General features: G+C 42.8%; 1 protein-coding gene across 2 annotated transcripts; it reads right to left on the bottom strand.

The window, feature by feature from the left end:
* Window positions 1-703: 703 nt before the first annotated feature.
* Window positions 704-19265, bottom strand: waca (WW domain containing adaptor with coiled-coil a). Of its 2 annotated transcripts, none has more exons than XM_034559923.1 (13): window positions 18996-19265; window positions 18761-18791; window positions 17785-17977; window positions 13676-13767; window positions 12207-12322; window positions 11944-12059; window positions 7685-7933; window positions 6481-6603; window positions 6049-6197; window positions 5780-5904; window positions 2399-2591; window positions 2163-2290; window positions 704-2058 (listed from the first exon to the last, which is right to left on the bottom strand). In XM_034559923.1, exons 1-13 carry the CDS (start codon window positions 19034-19036, stop codon window positions 1989-1991), a joined length of 1626 nt encoding a protein of 541 aa, XP_034415814.1. In that variant the 5' UTR covers window positions 19037-19265; the 3' UTR covers window positions 704-1988. The 2 variants fall into 2 exon arrangements, with proteins under 2 accessions (XP_034415814.1, XP_034415816.1); XM_034559925.1 differs by having other exon boundaries at window positions 19034-19253.
* Window positions 19266-20347: the final 1082 nt, after the last annotated feature.

Here is a 20347-nt window from a genome sequence, read left to right as displayed (position 1 = left end):
GAGGAAGGTCTGAGTGCACCGTTATGTCCAGTGTCTCAAGTGGAGCCACTCCTGATCTGATAACATGAACCTGCTGAACAGAAAGGAGACCAGAGGTTTACAGAGACCACCAGCAGGGGGCAGTGGAGATCAGAGGTTAAACCGTTGATGGACTCCATGTTTATTATTTCCCCCTACTTTGGAACTGAATACTGTTGATCTTTTATGAATTCACAAGTACTCCGTTTGATCAACGTTTTAGATAACCAGGCCCTTCCTACCATAAACTGCTAAATAGCATCCTGTCCCTGCTTCAAAGCAACACCTTTTTATTTTCTCTTCACAGGAAACAAAACCCCAAAACAACATGGCCCTGGAGAGGCACATTTTATTTTCATTTGTCAATATACTTCAGGAAACAATATACAAAGCAAGGATGTGGTAACCTTTACTGAATGTGTGCTGCGGTTCAGTTAGACTCGATAGATAGTACGGTGGAAAACCAAAAAATAAAACAGGCCTTTGCTCAACAGTTGGGAACAAAACAAGTAAGAGTGGGGAAAACAAATCAACCCCCGTGCACGACATGCTCATCAGAGATCTGTTCTCAACGGTAAAAAGAGATGAAATGGGGGGGCGGGGGGCTGTGAAACTTAAGACTTTCAACAAGGCACTAGCATATGAACCAAACCTCAACACTCCCAAGAAAATAACCAGCGCTTGCTTTAGTTGAACATCTTTATTACAATACATACAATTCACATTTGACCTTGTGACCTCTTGTTTCCCTGCGCCGACAGGAAATCTGTGCCCGTCCGCCTTTAAATCCAGAGCGCCACTCCTGAACTGCAAATAGCCATTTACTGCCCTCTACTACGACTCTTTATAAATAAAAACCTTTTCGTTCCATGTCCTCTTCTGAAAAAAGAAAAAAAAAAAAACTATTTTTAGCGACTGTACAAAAGGAATGAACTGGTGGTGGCCTCCTCATCTTGAAAAGTACAATGGGACAAAACAAATTGTTGGAACACAAAGAAAATACTACAAAAGGAGGGTGTGAAGTGTTGATGCCTCAGGAGAAGGGGGTGAGGGGGGTCAGTGCTGAGGCCAGGGTGGTGGTGGGGGGGAATGGTCCAAAGCAGCACAACATCACGTCTCAAGTTTTTTTGTTGTTGTCTTTAAATCACTCACTCCACCAGGCACTATTTTTTTTTTACGTTTGTTTATTTTTCTGAGACTGGGACATGCAGGGCCACCAGAAACTGCGAATAGATCACTGAACCGTTGCGAGCAGTCATGATAGACCTGCAGAGAGAGGAGGGGGGGGGGGGGTTTACCTTGCCCGAGTCAAGGTTACAGTTCACCCAGAGAGGGGCACAGGGTCGAGACAAGAGTAAATCAGCTTTATATTTGATGAGGAAAGAAACCACACCAGAGCCAGCATGTTCCGCTTTCTATGCTCGGCTCCTCTGTGTGCGTGTTTTAATGGATTTGGAACATCCACTGACGTGCAGGTCGCGTATGCTCAATGGTTCAATGATCCATGAATTGACCCCCCCCCCCAAAAAAAGCAAAAAAAAAGCTGTAAGTCTGCAGACAAGTTACCGTGAAGGAGAGGCTAGCTAAAGAATGTAGCCGCCGAGGCGTTGATTAGTTTGGATGTCAAAAGCTGAGAGGCATGGCTGTCCATGGCTTCAATCTACAAAATGTATGTACAACATAGATAACAACATCTACAAGAAATCTACATTTTTTTAAATCCACCGCCATGGGTTTTTTACAAAACAAGAGTCTTGTAAAGCCCCCCCCCCGGTCTTCGGTTCTCCCAGCGATCCACAGCCGGCCCGACTGCAGCAGCTCCTTCGTGTGTTAAGACAGGGCTCAAGAGGAACCCAAACAACCACTCTCCCTCCAGCTTCCACCTATGTGCAATGGGTCTCCCCTGCCCCCCCATCCGCTTTTATTTATCTTTAACACCACCGCCCACCCAAACTCGCAACCAGAAGTTCTCAGACCATGAAGGAATTCTGATTCTTCAACTTTTCAAGTTCTTTGATTTGCTGTCTCAGAAACAATATTCTGCGGAAAAAAGACAGATTTTTTTTTTATTTTACAGTTTTTCACAACTCAAGTTAACTTCACAAGACAACAGGTGCGTCACCATGGGGAAAATGGATTCTCACCTCTGCTCTCGCAATGTCGCTTGTATTTCACAGACTCTGACCAAGGACCGCAGGTTTTTGAGCTCGGTGCAGTTCTCAGACATACAGATGCTCCCCATGGTGTGAGCTTCTTCACGTAGTCTCGACGCCTGGATAATGAGTTTGTCGCACACACCAAAAAATTAAAAAAGGGCGTTGCAGTAAATAACCACTATCGGCTGATAAAGAAAGGATGAGGATGCATTGGTGGTACAAACCTGCTTCTCCGCATGTTCGGCAGGCCAGCCCTGCACGTGTTTGATGAGATGCTCATCAAAGTGGGCGGCGAGGGAGGGGGTGAAGGAGCAGGAGGGTCGCGATGCGGAGGGGGGAGCGCAGGCAGAGTTGGGGGCGTTGCTGCTACTGCTGGATGAGATGTGGTTGGGACCCGGGGAGGGACTCCTGTGACTGCTGCAATCAACACAGGTCGAGAAAGCATGTGAGCGTGGCGACGGAACAGTGCTCACCGTTCTCAGCAGCAATATCAACCTCCCTGCTTCCAGCGCTGTAGTCACTCGCTTACAGCCACCTGCAGGGAGCTCACTATTTGAACACGGCTCTTGGCACGGCTGCTCAGCGTCATCAACGTCGTGTGGAAAAACAACGCTACAATCAAAACCAACTGCACTGTGTAGAACAACTGCTTTCTGCATGCCCTGTGTGCGTGAATAGTCATGTGATATGCATTTTCAAAAGGTTGCCGTATGAATGGAGATCGTTTCCATGTTCCATCTTGATCTTAACTACACACCAACGTTTTGTGACGCACCTTTTTTTGTGACGCTCAGAGCGTACTCACTGCTACGCTCCTTTATTGCTGCCCAGCACGTTGACTGCAAGGGAGCGAGGCGCTCACACACGAACAGGCAGCGCTTTACTTTGGCAACATTTCAGACAGTGTTTCAAAGCCACTCAGACAAGGGAGCAACAGGTAAAACATGCCAAAGCACCTTTCAGACAGTAACCCCAAACTTTTCAAAGAGTTCAAAGAACGACAGATAAGCACATGTGATTATAAACATGATGCACACCCATATACTGCCTAACACGAGTAGCCTTAGCCTAGTTTAACCTAAGCCTATATGATCATGAGGTCACAATGCACACACGTGTACTAAATGAAACACAATTGATGCAAAATGGCTACATGCTGGTGGAGCCTGAGGGTGGATCTTGAGCTAATTCTTTAATAATATCTAATAATTATTTTTAGTTAAGGAAAAATAATTATTCCATGAATTAAGATAAAATATGAACTCTACAATTGCTCATACTTATGAAAGGAACTATGTAGTCATTTGGTCAGATACAGATAAAAGGCCTACATAGCCGTGTATAATCAATGCTATGATGGCACCATGTAGTTTTCATTAATATCTTACTGTAGGCTAATACTAATATTAATGCAATTTGTTAAGTGTTGAAAAAGCTGGGCAGAAACAAGCTGGTAAAAAGGGAACCATACAGATGTTTTATTTATTACTATTATAGATAAATATACCAGTATCGTATCGTATTTGTGTTATCGTATCGAATTCTGGTATTATATCGTAAGTATCGGGTATCGTGATATTTATGGCAGGTATCGCATCGAAGTTATAATTTTGGTATCGTGACGACCCTAGTTCTTACACAGTGGAAGTGTTCTCAGCTGCGCTCCCCAATGAGGAGACCCCATGTCATTAATAAATACATGGCGAAATGCCTGTACTTTCATGTAAATGTTTCCGTTACGTTAACAAGTTACGCCTGAGCATGCGTGATTGCCAAGATTCTTGGCGACTCGCCAGGTCCTACCTCCGTGAGATTGGCTTTTCTGCAGTTGCCCTTCAAAACAAAAGCTCAACATTGAGCATGAATTGAGGTTGAGCCTCCAACCCCATTTTAAAAAGATTTGTAGTGGAAAGCAGTTCATTGCAGCCACTAATGCTGATAAAACATGATGGCTCACACATATCTGTACTAATTTTGTTTTGCACAGGTTGCACAATATTGCCGTTTTTAGATTCAGTGTAAAACTCAGTAAAACTCTATATTTCCAAATATTTCAACTTGTTTTGTTTAGTTTTTCACAGGTTGCACTTTATTGTTGTCTAAGAAAAACTTTAATGAATGCCAAATTTGTCCCGAAAACTGCGTAAGTGGAGTTCAGAAAATCACCAAATCAAAATCCAGGAGCCGGCTCACAGACTGGCTGCCTGTGCTGATGAGCCCAACCACAAGCTCACAGACAGTGTCCAGTCACAGACAGCTCACAGACTGGAGTCACATGACTTCTGATGGCATTGTGATTGGACACAGAGCTGAACTAAACTTACATTAGTAACTGACTGAGAATGTTGTCAGTGTTGTGTTGTAGCTTCAGTTGATAAATACAACATTAATATTGGTAGTTCATCCAGCCTGCTCATTGCAAATGTGTTTTTTCTTGTTCATATTGTGTGCGGTTAACAAATAATTTACTTTTTGTTGCACTGAAATGAAGTTATTTAGTGTGTTCTTGGTCACATCAATTTGAAAGCTGGACCAAAGTGTTTGATTTCATTCAATCACAATGAAGCCAAATAAAAAGCCTCAAGTTGTAAGTCCAGTCTGGACAGTGTTTTTCTCTCAATGCATCAATAGGTAGATCTTGCCTGTCACCAAGGCAGAGGTCAGGGATCTTGGGCTAACCTCACTGAAATTCCGTCCATGTCCAACATCAACCCAGAAAACCAGAACGGCGACCCTGCATAGCGCGACAGCGTATCATCCACCTCCCAAAGACAAGCCCTTTATTTTGGGTAATTTTATCTATATTTTGCTTCAGGTGAATAAGAACCGTATAAGTTTTATTTTGATGCAAAGACATGTACATTAGCTGGAATGTAGCACAACATGGAAGTGAAAGCAGTGCTCTGTTTTAATTTTGGGTAAAAAGTGTTGATTTGTTGACTATTTTATTTATATGTTCCTTCTACGAGATGCACTGTGATAATGACCAGTCTGATGCAAAGATTTGTATATTAACCAGAATGTAGCACAACAATGGAAATGGAAGAAGAGTTGGTGTTCATTTAAAGCGCAATAAAAGGATGTTGTCCCTAAAATATATGAATAATCGTGATCTCAATATTGATCAAAATAATAATTAATAATTATGCAGCCCTAGCGGCCAGTGTCATATTTCAAGGATGATGACCAGAAAGGGGTTCTGGTGTCGACACAGACTACAATGTAACAAGTGGAAAACAGGAACATTGTATAACCTTCCGATCCAAATGTCACTAAACTGACACGAATGGATGCTCAGTCAGTTTTTGCTTCTTCACTGGTAAAACTTGCTGACTTTTATACAATAAGCAACTATTTGTGTGTGTGTGTGTGTGTGTGTGCCTCTACCAAAGCTAAGCACAGAGAAAAGTAACAAATTACTTCAATGAATTAAGGTGCATGAAGCAGCCATCCATAGTTTCATGGATGAACAGCCAGATGGCGCCACAGCACTACACATTGAAGATAATCTACAGTTGGGAGCCCCATGTTCTTGTGCGGCGGTAAAAACACCACCGCTTATGAACGGGCGTTCACTTCTTATGTGACTCTCGGTCTGAACCTACCATTGGCGCTGGAGGGTGCGCGGAGAGGCCGTGGTGGCGTCGTGACTGTGCTGCTTATCGCTGGAGAGGGACTGTTGGGTTATGGGCTGGTGATGAGAGGACTGCTTCCCTGTTTGCGAACCCACCTAGAAGCAGCCATTAAGACACACTGTACATCAAGACCAAGCCCTCTCCACGGGATCAAGACACAAGCTTGTGGATGGTACGAATAGAAAGCATATTCTGTCTAGTCGTTCATTATAGCCTCTTTCATTCATTTGGTGTCTTACTTTCGTATGCGAGATGACCGTCTGCGTGCTGAGGAGGGGTTTTAGGGGACCAGCGTTGGTCTGGGGTGTGCTGATCCTTGGGGAAACATACGACCTGGGCGACGAAGCGTCCGATGTTAGTGACATGGGTGACTGGTTCGATTGCTGAGCTGTTGGGAGAGACGCAAACAAAAAGACAGTCAATCTGAGAGATCGATACAAATCGACTGCAATCTACATTTCATTTCCACAGCAGGAAAAACACGAGGAGGAGTGTAAGTAATATGTGAAATCTTAAAAAGAAGGCAATTCATCACAAATACATGTCAGGGAATACGGATGCCATCGCCTTAAGCAGCCAACTCTCAGGAAACGCAGAGAAGGTTTGTCAAAGTCGCAGCACACTCGCAGGCCCCCGTCTATCTGCACACAGTGGCGGAGCGGACATTTTACCTTGGTTAGAGAGCTGAGCGGCTTGAGAGAGGATCGTAGTGATGTTGAAAGCCGACGGTCCAGCGGTGAGGATCTTATGGAGCATCGACTGTAATGAAGCTTGCGTGACAGCAGCTGTGAGAACTGTAGAGCCACACACACACTATTTACAGACTTTTGCAGGAACACAATGAGGAAAGCAAAACAATGAATACAGGACAATTAACGGAACACAGTGATGTTGGATGACAGGTGGCGTGTTGATTTGGTGTCACCATTTCCATCCAGGGGATTATAAAGTTAATTTCACACCCCACAGCACTGACCCCATCTAGAAAAATAGGCGAACACACATCGTTTTCATAGTGGAGCCAGAAGGTCTCTCTCAAGAACCCAGACTGCAGGGGTGTACTGCGACGTGCTCCTCGGGTTGGATAATGTCACTAAATCTTGTTGGGATGTATTGGGATGCACGAGGGCCCCCCTTCAATGTCAGCCAAGTGTTCAACTCAGTGTTTGGCACAACATCGACTGCTGGACGAGTCATTCCTCGTATACTCCAACAGAAGTGGTTGTCGGACTGCCAAACGGCTTCTGAGACCCCACATCTTCCTGATACTGGGATTGGGGTGGGGGACTGCCTCTGACTACTTCCCCTGTGCTGCAAACTCAAGTGGGGATGAACTAGCAGACCCTCAGACGCTGTTTTTAGGACAGACCATCTGAAAGTGTACGTTTTTTTCTGCATAATTACAACCAATGCGTCTCACCACTGACGGACAGCTTTTCCAGTTTGGAAGAAGTATGCACTCTTTCGCTCTCTGACCATGAGGCATTCTTCGACCAAGTACTAGCACAGTGGGGATGTCAAGTTAGATAGGACTTGATAATACTGTGCTCAGACCCACAGGAAACAAATTTAATTTGCAGGGTGTGTTGGCCTTATTGTCTTAGTCCATTTTGACTGTTGAAACGCTGGATTGATTTTTCAGCCTTTTAATTGTGCAAACAGACTGTGTGTGTCCTCGTCTACTCTCCTTGGTGGACATTTTTTCATGTCAAAGCCTGCGGCGACACAGCGAATTCAGACCGGCAGCCGAGAGCAGCGCAGCACGCAATTACAAAGCGATGCCCGGCAACCGGCGCTCCTCAAAAACACAGCCATCGGCGCTAGCTCTAAGGAGACACCGGTCGATTGTACACGCGAGTAGTCTGCGCTTCTCACCTTCGTTGATTTTTGCCATGTCCACACTGGCGTTGTTGAGCTGCAGGGCGGTCTGAAGTGCTGGGAGGAGCTGGCGGAGCAGGGTGGGGTCCTGAAGGAACGGAGGCACAGGGGACTGCAGGACCGGGGACACTGGCACTGTGGAGGCTGATGAACCCGGCGGCCCCGATGAGGGGTTCAAGCTCCCCGAGCCAGACGATGATGACTGGGAGGCAAGGGTTGCTGCAGGCTTCTCGGCCTGGGCCGACTCTGCAGAGAGGAGTCATTTCATCAATGAAGGCTCACAACTCAACCAACAGTCGCACGCAAACATCCGCTCCATTATGGATGGCAATAATATCAATATATTTTTAAAAACGGTTGTTTTGCAGTCTCTGGCATAACCACGTTAAGATACAGCCAACATTTCGGAGTACCTGGAACATCTGGCTCACCAACAAGCATTCTCAAAGGTTTATGGTCCCACAAGAGATAAAGCCTTCATCATACTCCAGGACAGATGTGGACAGGTGCAGGCTTGCAGTGCGTATACACTATATATCCTGCAATCAGGAGTCAAGAGTCATGAGAACTACAAACCATGGTGGCGGCCTGCTGACAGCGAGAAGAGCTCCTTTGCACGTCGGCTGAACAATATGAAAAAGTTAAAATGTCAACGTGCAACCACTGACCAACGGATGGGGAATCCAGTCCACTGAACAAGTGCCCAGTTTACTTCTCCAGCATATGCATATGCATATATATATATATATATATATATATATATATATATATATATATATATATATATATATATATATATATATATATATATATATATATATATATATGCCATTGTTGCCTTTAATTGGCACCTCTCTGCTGGATATTGTTAATGTGTCTTTGCTAACAGGTCATGTACCACATTCCTTCAAAGTAGCTGTAATTAAACCTCTCCTGAAAAAGCCCACTCTTAATCCAGAGGTGTTGGCTAACTACAGACCAATCTCTAACCTTCCCTTCCTCTCTAAGATCCTTGAGAAAGTAGTCGCAAATCAGTTGTGCGACTTCCTACATCAGAATAGTTTATTTGAGGAGTTTCAGTCAGGATTTAGAAAACACCACAGCACAGAGACAGCACTGGTGAAAATTACAAATGACCTCCTAATTGCATCAGATAAAGGACTCATCTCCGTACTGGTATTATTAGACCTTAGTGCTGCGTTCGACACCATTGATCATGACATCCTATTACAGAGACTGGATCAGTCGATTGGCATTTCAGGTATCGCACTAAGTTGGTTTAAATCCTATTTATCAGATAGATCTCAATTTGTATTTGTAAACGATGAAGCCTCAATGACCACCAACGTTAATCACGGAGTTCCACAAGGTTCTGTGCTTGGACCAATTTTATTTACCTTATATATGCTTCCTTTGGGCAATATTATCAGGAAACACTGCATAAACTTTCATTGCTATGCAGACGATACTCAATTATATCTATCGATCAAACCAGAGGAGACCAACCAGCTCGCTAAAATTCAAGAATGTCTTAAAGACATAAAAACATGGATGACCTGCAACTTCCTGATGTTAAACTCAGACAAAACTGAAGTTATTTTACTGGGCCCTGAACACCTCAGAGATCAATTATCTGGTGATGTGGTTTCTGTAGATGGCATTTCCCTGGCATCCAACACCACTGTAAAGAATCTAGGCGTTATCTTTGACCGAGACTTGTCCTTTAACTCCCACGTTAAGCAAATCTCAAGGATTGCATTTTTTCATCTACGTAACATTTCAAAAATCAGGCACATCTTGTCTCAAAAAGATGCAGAAAAGCTGGTTCACGCGTTTGTTACTTCCAGACTAGATTACTGCAACTCCTTATTATCAGGCTGCTCTAATAAGTCTCTTAAATCCCTCCAGTTGATCCAGAATGCTGCAGCTCGTGTACTCACAAAAACTAAGAAAAGAGATCACATTACTCCTGTATTAGCTGCTCTGCACTGGCTCCCTGTAAAATCAAGAATCACATTTAAAATTCTTCTCCTCACCTACACAGCCTTGATTGGTGATGCACCATCATATCTTAAGGAGCTTGTAGTACCATATTGCCCCACTAGAGAGCTGCGCTCACTAAATGCGGGGCTACTTGTGGTTCCTAGAGTCCTAAAAAGTAGGATGGGAGCAAGAGCCTTCAGTTATCAAGCTCCTCTTTTATGGAACCAGCTTCCACTTTCAGTCCGGGAGGCAGACAATCACCTCATTCAAGAATAGACTTAAGACTTTCCTGTTTGATAGTGCTTATAGTTAGGGCTGAATCAGGTTTGCCCTGGTCGAGCCCCTTGATATGCTGCTATAGGCTTATAGGCTGCTGGGGGATGTTTTAGGATACACTGAGCACCCATCTCATCTTCTCTCTCTCTCCTTATGGATGAATTTACATCTCTCCATTGCACCTTATTAACTCTGCTTCCTCCCGGTGACTTCACATCTTATAGGGTCCATTGGACCTGGAGGTGTCTGATGCCTGGTGAGCCGGCCTCCCGCGTTGGCCCTGCTGATGCGCCTCCTCTCTACCTCCTTCTGTTTCATGGATTGGAGTTCCATTCATACATTGTCATATTCATGTAATGTGTTTATGTAACTTTGTAATTGCTGTTCATTCTGTACACATGACATCTATTGCTTCTGTCCATCCGGGGAGAGGGATCCTCCTCTGTTGCTCTCCTGAAGGTTTCTTCCCTTTATTCCCTGTCAAAGGTTATTTTTGGGGAGTTTTTCCTGATCCGATGTGAGGTCCTGGGACAGGGATGTCATATGTGTGCAGATTGTAAAGCCCTCTAAAGCAAATTTGTAATTTGTGATATTGGGCTATACAAAATAAACTGAAAATTGAATTGAAATTGAATAGGCGCGCTTTTAATGTGGTAAAATTCTGGCTTTCATGGTCTGACGCATGACATAATTTACATCACAGCAACCATGAACCAAGCCTTAAGGCTGCATTCAGACAGGTTTGAAACGGCGTCAAATAACACACCCTGCTCATTTATTTGAATTAGGTCAGGTCAGCGACACAGCACGGTGCCAACAAACCTGTGTTTTAGTCCCTGGCACCTTGTATATTACATGTCATTGAAGTGATATAAAAGCTCCATGGAAACAGAGTCCCCCGTAAACAAACACTGTGGAGCTTCACCTCAGCTTCAGTTAGTCCCCCCCCTCCTGCCATACATTGTATACGAGACTAAATCATAGTGCTTAGTTCGAAATGATTGTGATGTTCCGGACCATGAGGACATTCTCTCTAACTGGACCTCTCTGAATGTTAATTGAATAACCCTGCCATAGACCGTTTGGAGGTTTTCATTGTTCAGTCCTACTTGCATCTTTTGTTGCTCTAATTGGTTGCATGTCCATCCAATTGTGTTCAGATGCATTTTGGTCTACGCATTTTGATTGAAAACGAGAGATTAGACGAAATTGCATTTGTGATTCGGTCTGGCCATGTCAGGTTAAAAGAATAAATAATACATTTTAAAAAGCTCAATAAATTGTTGATGAAGAATCATGGGCAACCAGGACTTAATGCATTAGCATTGAAACTTCATGAACCGTTTTTTAGAATCCCAACCATCACTAACCATTTCTAATATCTGCTGCTCAGACACGGTCCTTATTCTAGCCACAAAAAGAATAAAATAATGCTGAAAGTTATCTTAATGAGAACAGCAGCTAGATAATTTATCAGTCGAAGATCGATCAGAAATCACTGACTACTTTATCACACCAACAACACTAACTGGCCAAGAAGGTAATGGATTTGGGTTCACCCTGCCTCGAATCGACAGCATCCCCTGATCAGTGTGAGGGCACAGCCGCAGTATGTGGCTAAAGAGCCACGTCAGCCATTCGTAGTCTCAGTCTTTTTGTAAGCAGTTCTTAATTCAATTAAATTCAATTCAGTTTATTTTGTATAGCCCAATATCACAAATTTGCCTCAGAGGGCTTTACAATCTGTACACATACGACATCCTTGTCCCAGGACCTCACATCGCGTTCATCAGCCGGAGATCAACTTAACAACATTCATCAACGACTAACTCGACAGCGATGCCTCAGCTCGACTTTCAGACACGAGATGGAGATCAAGATGGAAACACTCCTCGTTGATACTTGGAGCCCACCAAGCAACAAAATATAAAAAGACATTCCATTTATTCAAACCAGTCGAAGCGGACCGGTGAGGAAAGTGTGTGTTGAGCACTTACTTGCTCCAGTAAAGCCAGGGGCTGCCGATGCTTGCATGGCCTCCCTTCTGTAGTCTCTGTCTTTGGGGAAACTGTTGACGACTGCAGTCTTTGTTGCCTCTTTTTGCCTCTGTTCTCTGGGAGACACAAGATACAAGTGTGCATGCAAACCAATATTAGTCGTGTATCCAACCTTTATCCAACCAATCAACCCTCATTAACAAGAAAATAATTATTATTAAGAAGCGTGTACAATCGAGCAGTTTGAGTGAAGGGGCAGTTACCTCTCCAACCATTCTTTGGGTTTCTCCCACTGGGACACCTCCGTCCTGCAGTTGTAATAGTACTTCTTTCCAGATGAGCTGATGTGCTCCGACCAGTCGTCACCGGGTTCGTAAGGCTGAGAAGGAGAGCAAATATTTAGGAACACGAGTCCAGAGGGACAGGGAAAACAATTGAGAGTGTGTGCGAGAGTGCAGAGGGGATGTGATGCAAGAGATTGAAAGGGAATCTGAACTGTAAGAGAACGATCCACAGAAGCACAGCCGGTGCCAGGGCTCATTTCAGGGAAACGTCACGATTCTTGCGGTAACCAAAGTGAAACGGCTATTTGGGAATTTTGTGCTCATTTCCTTGCATTCGGTTAAATGTTACATGGTAACATTGCCTTATTTATCATTGATTAAATCAGATTTATTAACTGAATGAGATTTAGGGCAATATAGCTTACCATCTCACTAATATTGTGAACAATAGTGTATCGATATGTCCTTGACCACTATCGATACATAAAAAAAAAATCGCCCCCTCCTCTGCTCCAGTAACGCCAGACATTTCCTTTTAAGCCAAGGCCATTGACCTTCTGGCCCGTCACATAATCTGGAAAAAATCACAACATGGCGTCTCACAAACAATCGGCCATATGTTGTAGAGCTCTGTGATCCCGACTCGCCAACACATGATGGGTGGAGATGTTTAGGGTCCAGAATTTACAAAGAGGAGGCGAAACATGTCAAAACATCGCTCCTCCCCACTACAGAGAGACAGAGTAGCCCCGACGTGCAACATGTGGACGACTAGACCACTGAGTCCAACGTTACCATTACATCACACGAGAGCCATACAGGGAGTAATATCGCGGAGGAACTGAAACTGAACCTGGAGGAACGGGACATATGGGAAGGATCTACCTATAGTGACGGACAAGTTCGGTAGTTGTAAGTGTGTGTTTGCAAGTTGTATTTTCAGATCTATTTATACATTTTCTTCGTATCGCGATATATTATATTGTGAGGTGCTACAGCTATAATAACTGGGATTAATGTCTTTTCCAGATACAACAGAACAAATGAGGGGAAGAGGAGAACAAATTGGGACTTTTGGCACAAGCATGTAAAGAACTAAAATTAAACAAAAGCTTGCTAGAATTAACCTTTAATCTACCTTAAAACATTTGGGTTATTAGAGAAAATGAAAAGCTTATCATTTTGCCACCATTAAAGGTTTGTATTGATCCCTGTGGCTAGTTTTCATTTGACAGTATAAAAACACAATACATTTCCAAGATGTTATCAAAGTGGTAGTGTTTCAATGTTGTCCGCCTTTAGAGCAAGAGTACACAACTAAATCCATTATCAAAGCTGTGAAACTACAGGACAGCAGTTAGTAAGAAGAAAGTACTTGGGCCGCTGTACTAAAAACCATTCTCTTAAGTCCATCATCGATCCCCGGCTGAGGTAGAGGCAACACTTACTGTGTCTGAGGTCTTGCTGGGGTTAGAATGCGAGTTGGAGCTATGAAGGGAACTGTGGTTGTGAGAATTCTCTTGTGGAGAATAACTGGTCCCTGCGACAGAAAACACAAGAGGGGAAAGACACCATCAGTAACAGACAACAACAATAGCCTGACAAAGAACTGCAGCAACACACCAACCTGTGCTCCGAGAAACAGGTCGAAAACATTGGATGGCTCAGTAACATGAAATGTGTTGCCAATTTTGATCTGTTGCCTTTTGTCATACAGAGGTGTATGATTTCCGTCCATTGTTACACACCTAGTATGTGCAATAACAAGTCTCGGTTGCAATCTGTTAAACTGTACAATACTTTACGGGCATGAAAGATGGTGCAGTGAATGCCTGACAAGTAGCAGAGCTACAATGTAAACAGTTAGAGGAAAGAGGACTCAAGCAGAAATGTGTCATCAACTAACATCATCCCTCATACTTAAATGCTGCTAAACAATAAACAAGTTCATAGCACTGGCACTTTTATGGATTGAAATGGTAAATGGACTGTACTTGTATAGATCTTTTGTAATCTTTCGACCACTCAAAGCGCTTTAACTCTGCATGTCATCATTCACACCGAGCAGGGGCTACCTGCCCAACAGGATTATTTAATCCTTCATTCCATTCATACAATAGCGGAACACCCTGCCGGAGCAATTTGGAGGTTAAGTGTCTTGCCCAAAGATACATCAACACAGACTAGCAGAATGAATCTGTGAATCCTCTGATTGAAGGACAACACTGCTCTACCACTAAGCCACAGTATAAAGCCGTAGCATTACGCTAGCCTGCCTGTGTACTCTGGTTAATTTGATGTCCTATTGGAATGTGGGGGTTTGTTAATGTGGGTAGTAGCAGCATTCACACTGTGGGATTTTGATCACCAAAAGCTCCAAATCGGCTCACAATGACATAAAGGACCATCATTTTGGCTGTGTTTTGTTGTTGTTATATTTAAATGTGGCACAATAACGTAAATCTGGCAGCCTATTTGGCAAGGCAACAAAAAGAGCAAAGGGGTGCAGCATTTGTTTATGGAAAACTCTGAAGTGTAATGTTAATCAAGATATATTAGCCCATTAGTGTTACTGGCTTACTTACAATGATTTAAAATCTGCCCCAGTGCTAAGCTGCCTTCCTGGTAATTGCGATCTGCAAACACCACCAACACTACAGGTAGCGGACAATGCGCAGCAATCAGATCGCAAGACCGAACCTGCATCAACTCAGCCCATCTTCTCAGCACTGCCCAACTATTATTAGATGCTACAGGTGGAAGCACTTATATTTTCACATTTGAAAAAAAAACAAACATGTTAATTGCTTTGGAGGGTATAATATACATGTCAGCGAGGCAGAACGCAAAAGGAAATGGAATACTTGTGACAAGGTTTCTCTACATACAGCATCAACCTGTGGCATAACCAGTAGTGCAAAATGTACCAACACATTTTACTCTCATATTACGTGCAACTGGGCAATGAAAACAAATAAAAGAAAACAGAGCAGAATGTTCACTGGATATCATGGAAACAAACATTTGTCAAGACTAAAAACTAATAACTGAAGCTGATAAGTAATAGAGACCCTTTTCTCATTTTGAAGCTAGACAGGCCTGACCAAAACCTTGCTACAATTACCATGGGACAAATCAGTCCAACAAAAACACCCCCTCTCCCAGGTACATAATGATTCTCACAACGGTGCATTGATGGGCAGTCCCTGAGAACTTCAATTCCCAGTTCTCATCACCCGCAACCATGTTTGGAACGGCATAATACAACATCTGGCCATTTCGGAGCCAGCCCAGTCTCCCCGATGCTGAAAGCCACCGCTTGGCCACTGTTGCACTCTGTGTGTTTTAGACTGAACATTGATAGAGCCATTTCCTGGTTTAACAAGGAGGTACATGATGTTATATCGTATTGCTCTTTTACAATAACTTGTGTTCCCAACACAGAATGCCAGGGTGACACCTTAAGGGTGTTAATCCCAGCAGTTGAGACCTACAGCCTCTCACACCTGCATGATTAATCTTTTGCTTTCTTCACAATATTCAGTGTGTGATATAATGGAGTTTCCTATCTTAGTTCAGTGTTGAGTGGGACTTTGATGAAAATGTCCTCTTTCCATCGATCCATTGTAAGTGCGAGACCCAGCACAAAACTTGACCAAAGTCAACCACCCTTGGGCCAATCGTCACCAAACGTGCAGGATGTCCACAAGAGTATCAGAAACACGCTCTGAATGTTTCCTACCACTCGGTGGTCCCAAACTGAAGACACGTGCCAGCCCTCGCCTGAATGCGGTGAAATTTGACACGCATGACAAACAATTCTACAATGCAGTATGTATATATATATATATATATATATATATATATATATATATATATACACACACACACATATACACATTCGGTGGTCCCAAACTGAAGACACGTGCCAGCCCTCGCCCGAATGCGGTGAAATTTGACACGCATGACAAACAATTCCACAATGGAGTACACACACACACACACACACTAAGATTTATTATCACATTTAAAGATGAGAAGGCAGATTTTTTTTATTTTTTGAGTGGCAGCCTATTATGTTCACAACCTAAACATTTGATGAGCAGCATTGATTGCTGTAATATGCTAATGAGCTCAACAGGCTCATTAGCACCCACATTAATTTTTTAAAAGATTTTATGAGCAACGTCAGAGCAACATCTAGCAGACCCCAAACTAACTAGGCATTGATTTGGATGTTTATAATAATAGGTATGTGGTTGTAGCTGCTAAATGCTCCACTGTGTTCACCAGCTAGCTACTAAAGACCCATAGGCTGTTTGGTGCTGGGTAGGTAGAGTACAGTGGGTTTATCACAGCTTGGTGGGTCATGACAGTTGCAGTTGGAAAGTGGGCCAATAACAGCAGTGAGACTCAAACATGACAGTTCAGTGGTGGGCCAGAAAACCAAAACAATGAACTGAAAGATGCTACAATACTCCAGAGTGCTGAGGGGAACTGGAAATGTGCGTTCACCACTACAAGCAACATCTTTCACGCAACAGATTGCCATTTGACATATTGTGCATACAAAAGTATTGATCACATACCCAGCTCCTTTTAAAAGCTTTGAAAACTACCAGTTTCAAATGAAATGCCAGTGCTGGTCAGAATCAGTGACTTGTCTGTACACATTTGTGACAACCATGAAATCAGATATTAAATCTTGATAGATGATACATTTGTCTTTCTTGTGATACATAAATCTTGAAAAGGACTGTCCAATGTAGTTTGTGTGTGTTTTGCTACATACAATATCTATCATAACATTATTTACACCTGTAGCAACTCAACCCAATACTCTCATGTTAAACTAAGATTGAGCCTTGAATGACAAAAACACCAAAATTATACAACACGTCAAACTGCTTGTCCACCAATTAATCAAATAAAAGAAATTGAGGAATGTTCTGTCTCCTTATGTTCATGTTATCTTGGAAAGAAAAATAAAGAAAACCCACAACAAACTAACTAAGCAATAAGATTTGAAAGCGCCACCTATACACAAGTCTTTGCATCACTGAAAAACCACTCAACCCTTAAAATAAGTACAGTCAGTGAAATTGGTCAGCTGCTGAACAAATTCACATACACCAAAAAGGCACCAATTACAAGATATTCTCTTCAAAAACCTGGAGTCAATCTAAACGCACGAAGAAAACATCTAGGCTTGCGGTGGTTTCGGTTCTAGTAATCACAATAAACAGCATGTGTAAGCCAACTGTTTAAAAGTGCTTCTTGATAAAAAATATCAATTTGGTTGGGTGCGCCAGAAGTTCCTCCGTGCATCGACACTATGCCTGATTGATTCCAAACAGCTGGAATACCTACTACTTTCAAACCTACATAAGCCGGGTGTACCTAGGTCTGAAGTAAAACAAACTAAAACAAATGAAATCACAAAGCTGCAGAATTTCAGTGTTGACACGGCGGCACCGCATTTAATATGAACATTTATGAGTGAGCCACTTGTTTGCGATTTAAACCTCTTTTGGCCTCGGCGACCACTGTTTCTCACCTCCATCCTTGTCTCTGGCCCGCTGTGTGTGGACAGCCTTTGCTCTGCCGTGCACTGTGCTGTCGATGTGTTTGTGGTCAGGGCTGTTGGACCTCCTGAGCATCTTGCAGGGAGGAGTGACATCTGAGGAGTCTCGCATCTTCTCATGCCGGTGGTCCCCTCCTGGATGGCTCTTGGACGAGTATTTGAGTGCCTGTACACACAAAGCAAACACCTCACTGCAATCTAATCTTGCTGCATACAACGATTTCATCCTTTCATCTAGGTCCCTCAAACCTGTTCAACCTGTACTTATGCATCAAATGTTTAAGGTATAGTATTTGAACAGCTGATTATTTATGATTAGAAAGCAGCAGATGTATCTGTCAATTACATAATGAAATAGCCATAATAGTTAATCTATTGTGGCTGTAGTTGGTTTCTCACTTGGTAAACATGTACTTACATAAACTGACATTTCTAATTAACGATAATAATAAGGCAAACAGAAAATGTTGTCAAACAACCAAGTGCTCGCCTTCGTCACTGCTTGGCGACCATATTTTTAATGCATTAGTCTATCCGTGATTTCTGCAGTATACATGAGAAGCACTTTGACGTTCCCAGAGCTTCGCTAGCTGGATCCTTAAAATGACAGATTGCGGTCAGGCCCTAATCGGACTGGCTAGCGAGCGAAGCTAATAGTACGAAGCTACCATTAGCTTGAGCTGCAACAAAACTCGCTTGTACATTTTCCAAAACAACTCAATTCGACGGATACATTCCGGCTCTTGTCGTCTTCACCCGACAATGTTCACGCCAGGGAGTCTGTGCAGCGTTCAAACGGCCATTTCAAAGAAAACCACTCTACTTATTGAGGTTATTTTCCGCACTGACGTGGGGCCTAATGTGCTCCCCAGAAGCCTGAGCTAGAGTGTCCGTCTTAATCTTATTTGCTGCTAGCTAAGCTAGCAGGCTGCAGTCCGCTAACAAGTACCTGATAGGGCTGAGAATCTCTTCGGTCGCACCTGCAAAGGAAAAGAAAAAGGCAGTCGTGAATGTGAAGCGTCAAAATGTCAGTGTAGCGAAACTGTTGAAAGCGCCGCAACAGCTGAACGTGCAAGTTTCAAAGCCACTTATTTTGATTTTAGTATAAAAAAAATGGCGGATTGTCAAAGCGTAGCTACGAGGAAAGGGAAAATCTGAATAAGTAACGTCAAAAAGATGTTTACCCATCGCCGAGTCTCGGTTGTTTCCTTGCATACATTACCATCAATGCCGTGTTAGTGTGTTTGGAGTGGGATGTGAAAGATTGATGACGGCACTGTTTTTCTTTTCTGTTTTTCTTGTTGATTCGGCGATTTAAAACCGTTTGTTATTTCAACTTAGCTTGTGGGTATTTCAATGCTATCGGCAGCACTGATCGGAAGAGCACCCTCACTCAGTCCATCTCCCTCTCAGGCTCACAGCCGTCTCTCTATCTGCCCAGAAAATGTAGCAGTGGAGCTGCGCGTTGGGTTGCCAGATATCATACACTCACCAGTAGGGGAAAGCCTTTATAAGTCAATCGTGCCTAAGAAAAGTGTCACGTAATCAAATTATGTAATATAACCAACACGAGGGACATCTGCATGATGGTTAAGAGATGGAAACGCATTGTGATTTCAGTCAGCTGCAACTATTACTTTTAGTACAATCTTAGCACTGTTGCTAAATACACAATACAAACATTGGAATAATGCAATATAAAGATCATCTAGTGTCCATATAAAATGTCCGGATTACAACCTTTCCCATAATAATTCAAGTAGTATTTAGATAATAGCCAACAAATAGATGGACAAATGTGGGTATTGTCAAGACCTGGCAACCTGACTGCAACCCCTATTCTCCACCTCCCCCTTCCGATGGCAACATCCGGGACACACACTGGCTCGAGTGGAGCAGTCTCAGAAAATTGTAAAACCTTTTATTTCTGCCAAATAGTTGGATGCATTGACATTTTCTCTCCACAATTTTCTGAGACCGTTTCAGAATGTTGTTTCAAACAAAATTCCCACGTTTTTCCATCGAGGGCTTTGGATAAAAAGTTTTTTGAAAGCCACTAAAGGCCTGCAGAAGGCACTGACTTGTTCTCTCCTGACATCTAGTGGTTGTACTGTGACATCGCAAGCATGAAACAGTAAATCCCTACATGTACTTACATCAGTAGTTCAAGCTTCACTGTCTCCCTCAAAAATATTTTTTAAGGCCACAATTTTCATTTGTGCATAAATTATAAATACGAGACATGGTTTTATTTTTTGAGTTGTCTAGCTGCAATAAAAAAGGTTCTGCACATGCCATTTTATATAAATAATACTATATAGAGGGATAGTTTACAAATACACTATTAATATATATCATAAAAGACATATAATTAATATAATAATCATTAAAGAGTGCTACTAATTAGTCCCTCGGGAAGCATCCTTGAAGTATAATGGTCATTTGCAAGTCAACACTTGGGCCTTTGTAATGAAACAGTCTCTTTACAGTTTGTGGCTTTGACCTGGCTGTATTGATGGTCCAGAGTGAGTATCTG

Source organism: Cyclopterus lumpus, chromosome 20 (genome assembly GCF_009769545.1).
Source record: "Cyclopterus lumpus isolate fCycLum1 chromosome 20, fCycLum1.pri, whole genome shotgun sequence".
NCBI lineage: Eukaryota > Metazoa > Chordata > Actinopteri > Perciformes > Cyclopteridae > Cyclopterus > Cyclopterus lumpus.
The sequence above is the reverse complement of the archived record's forward strand: the minus strand, read 5'-3'. Positions and strand labels throughout refer to the sequence as shown.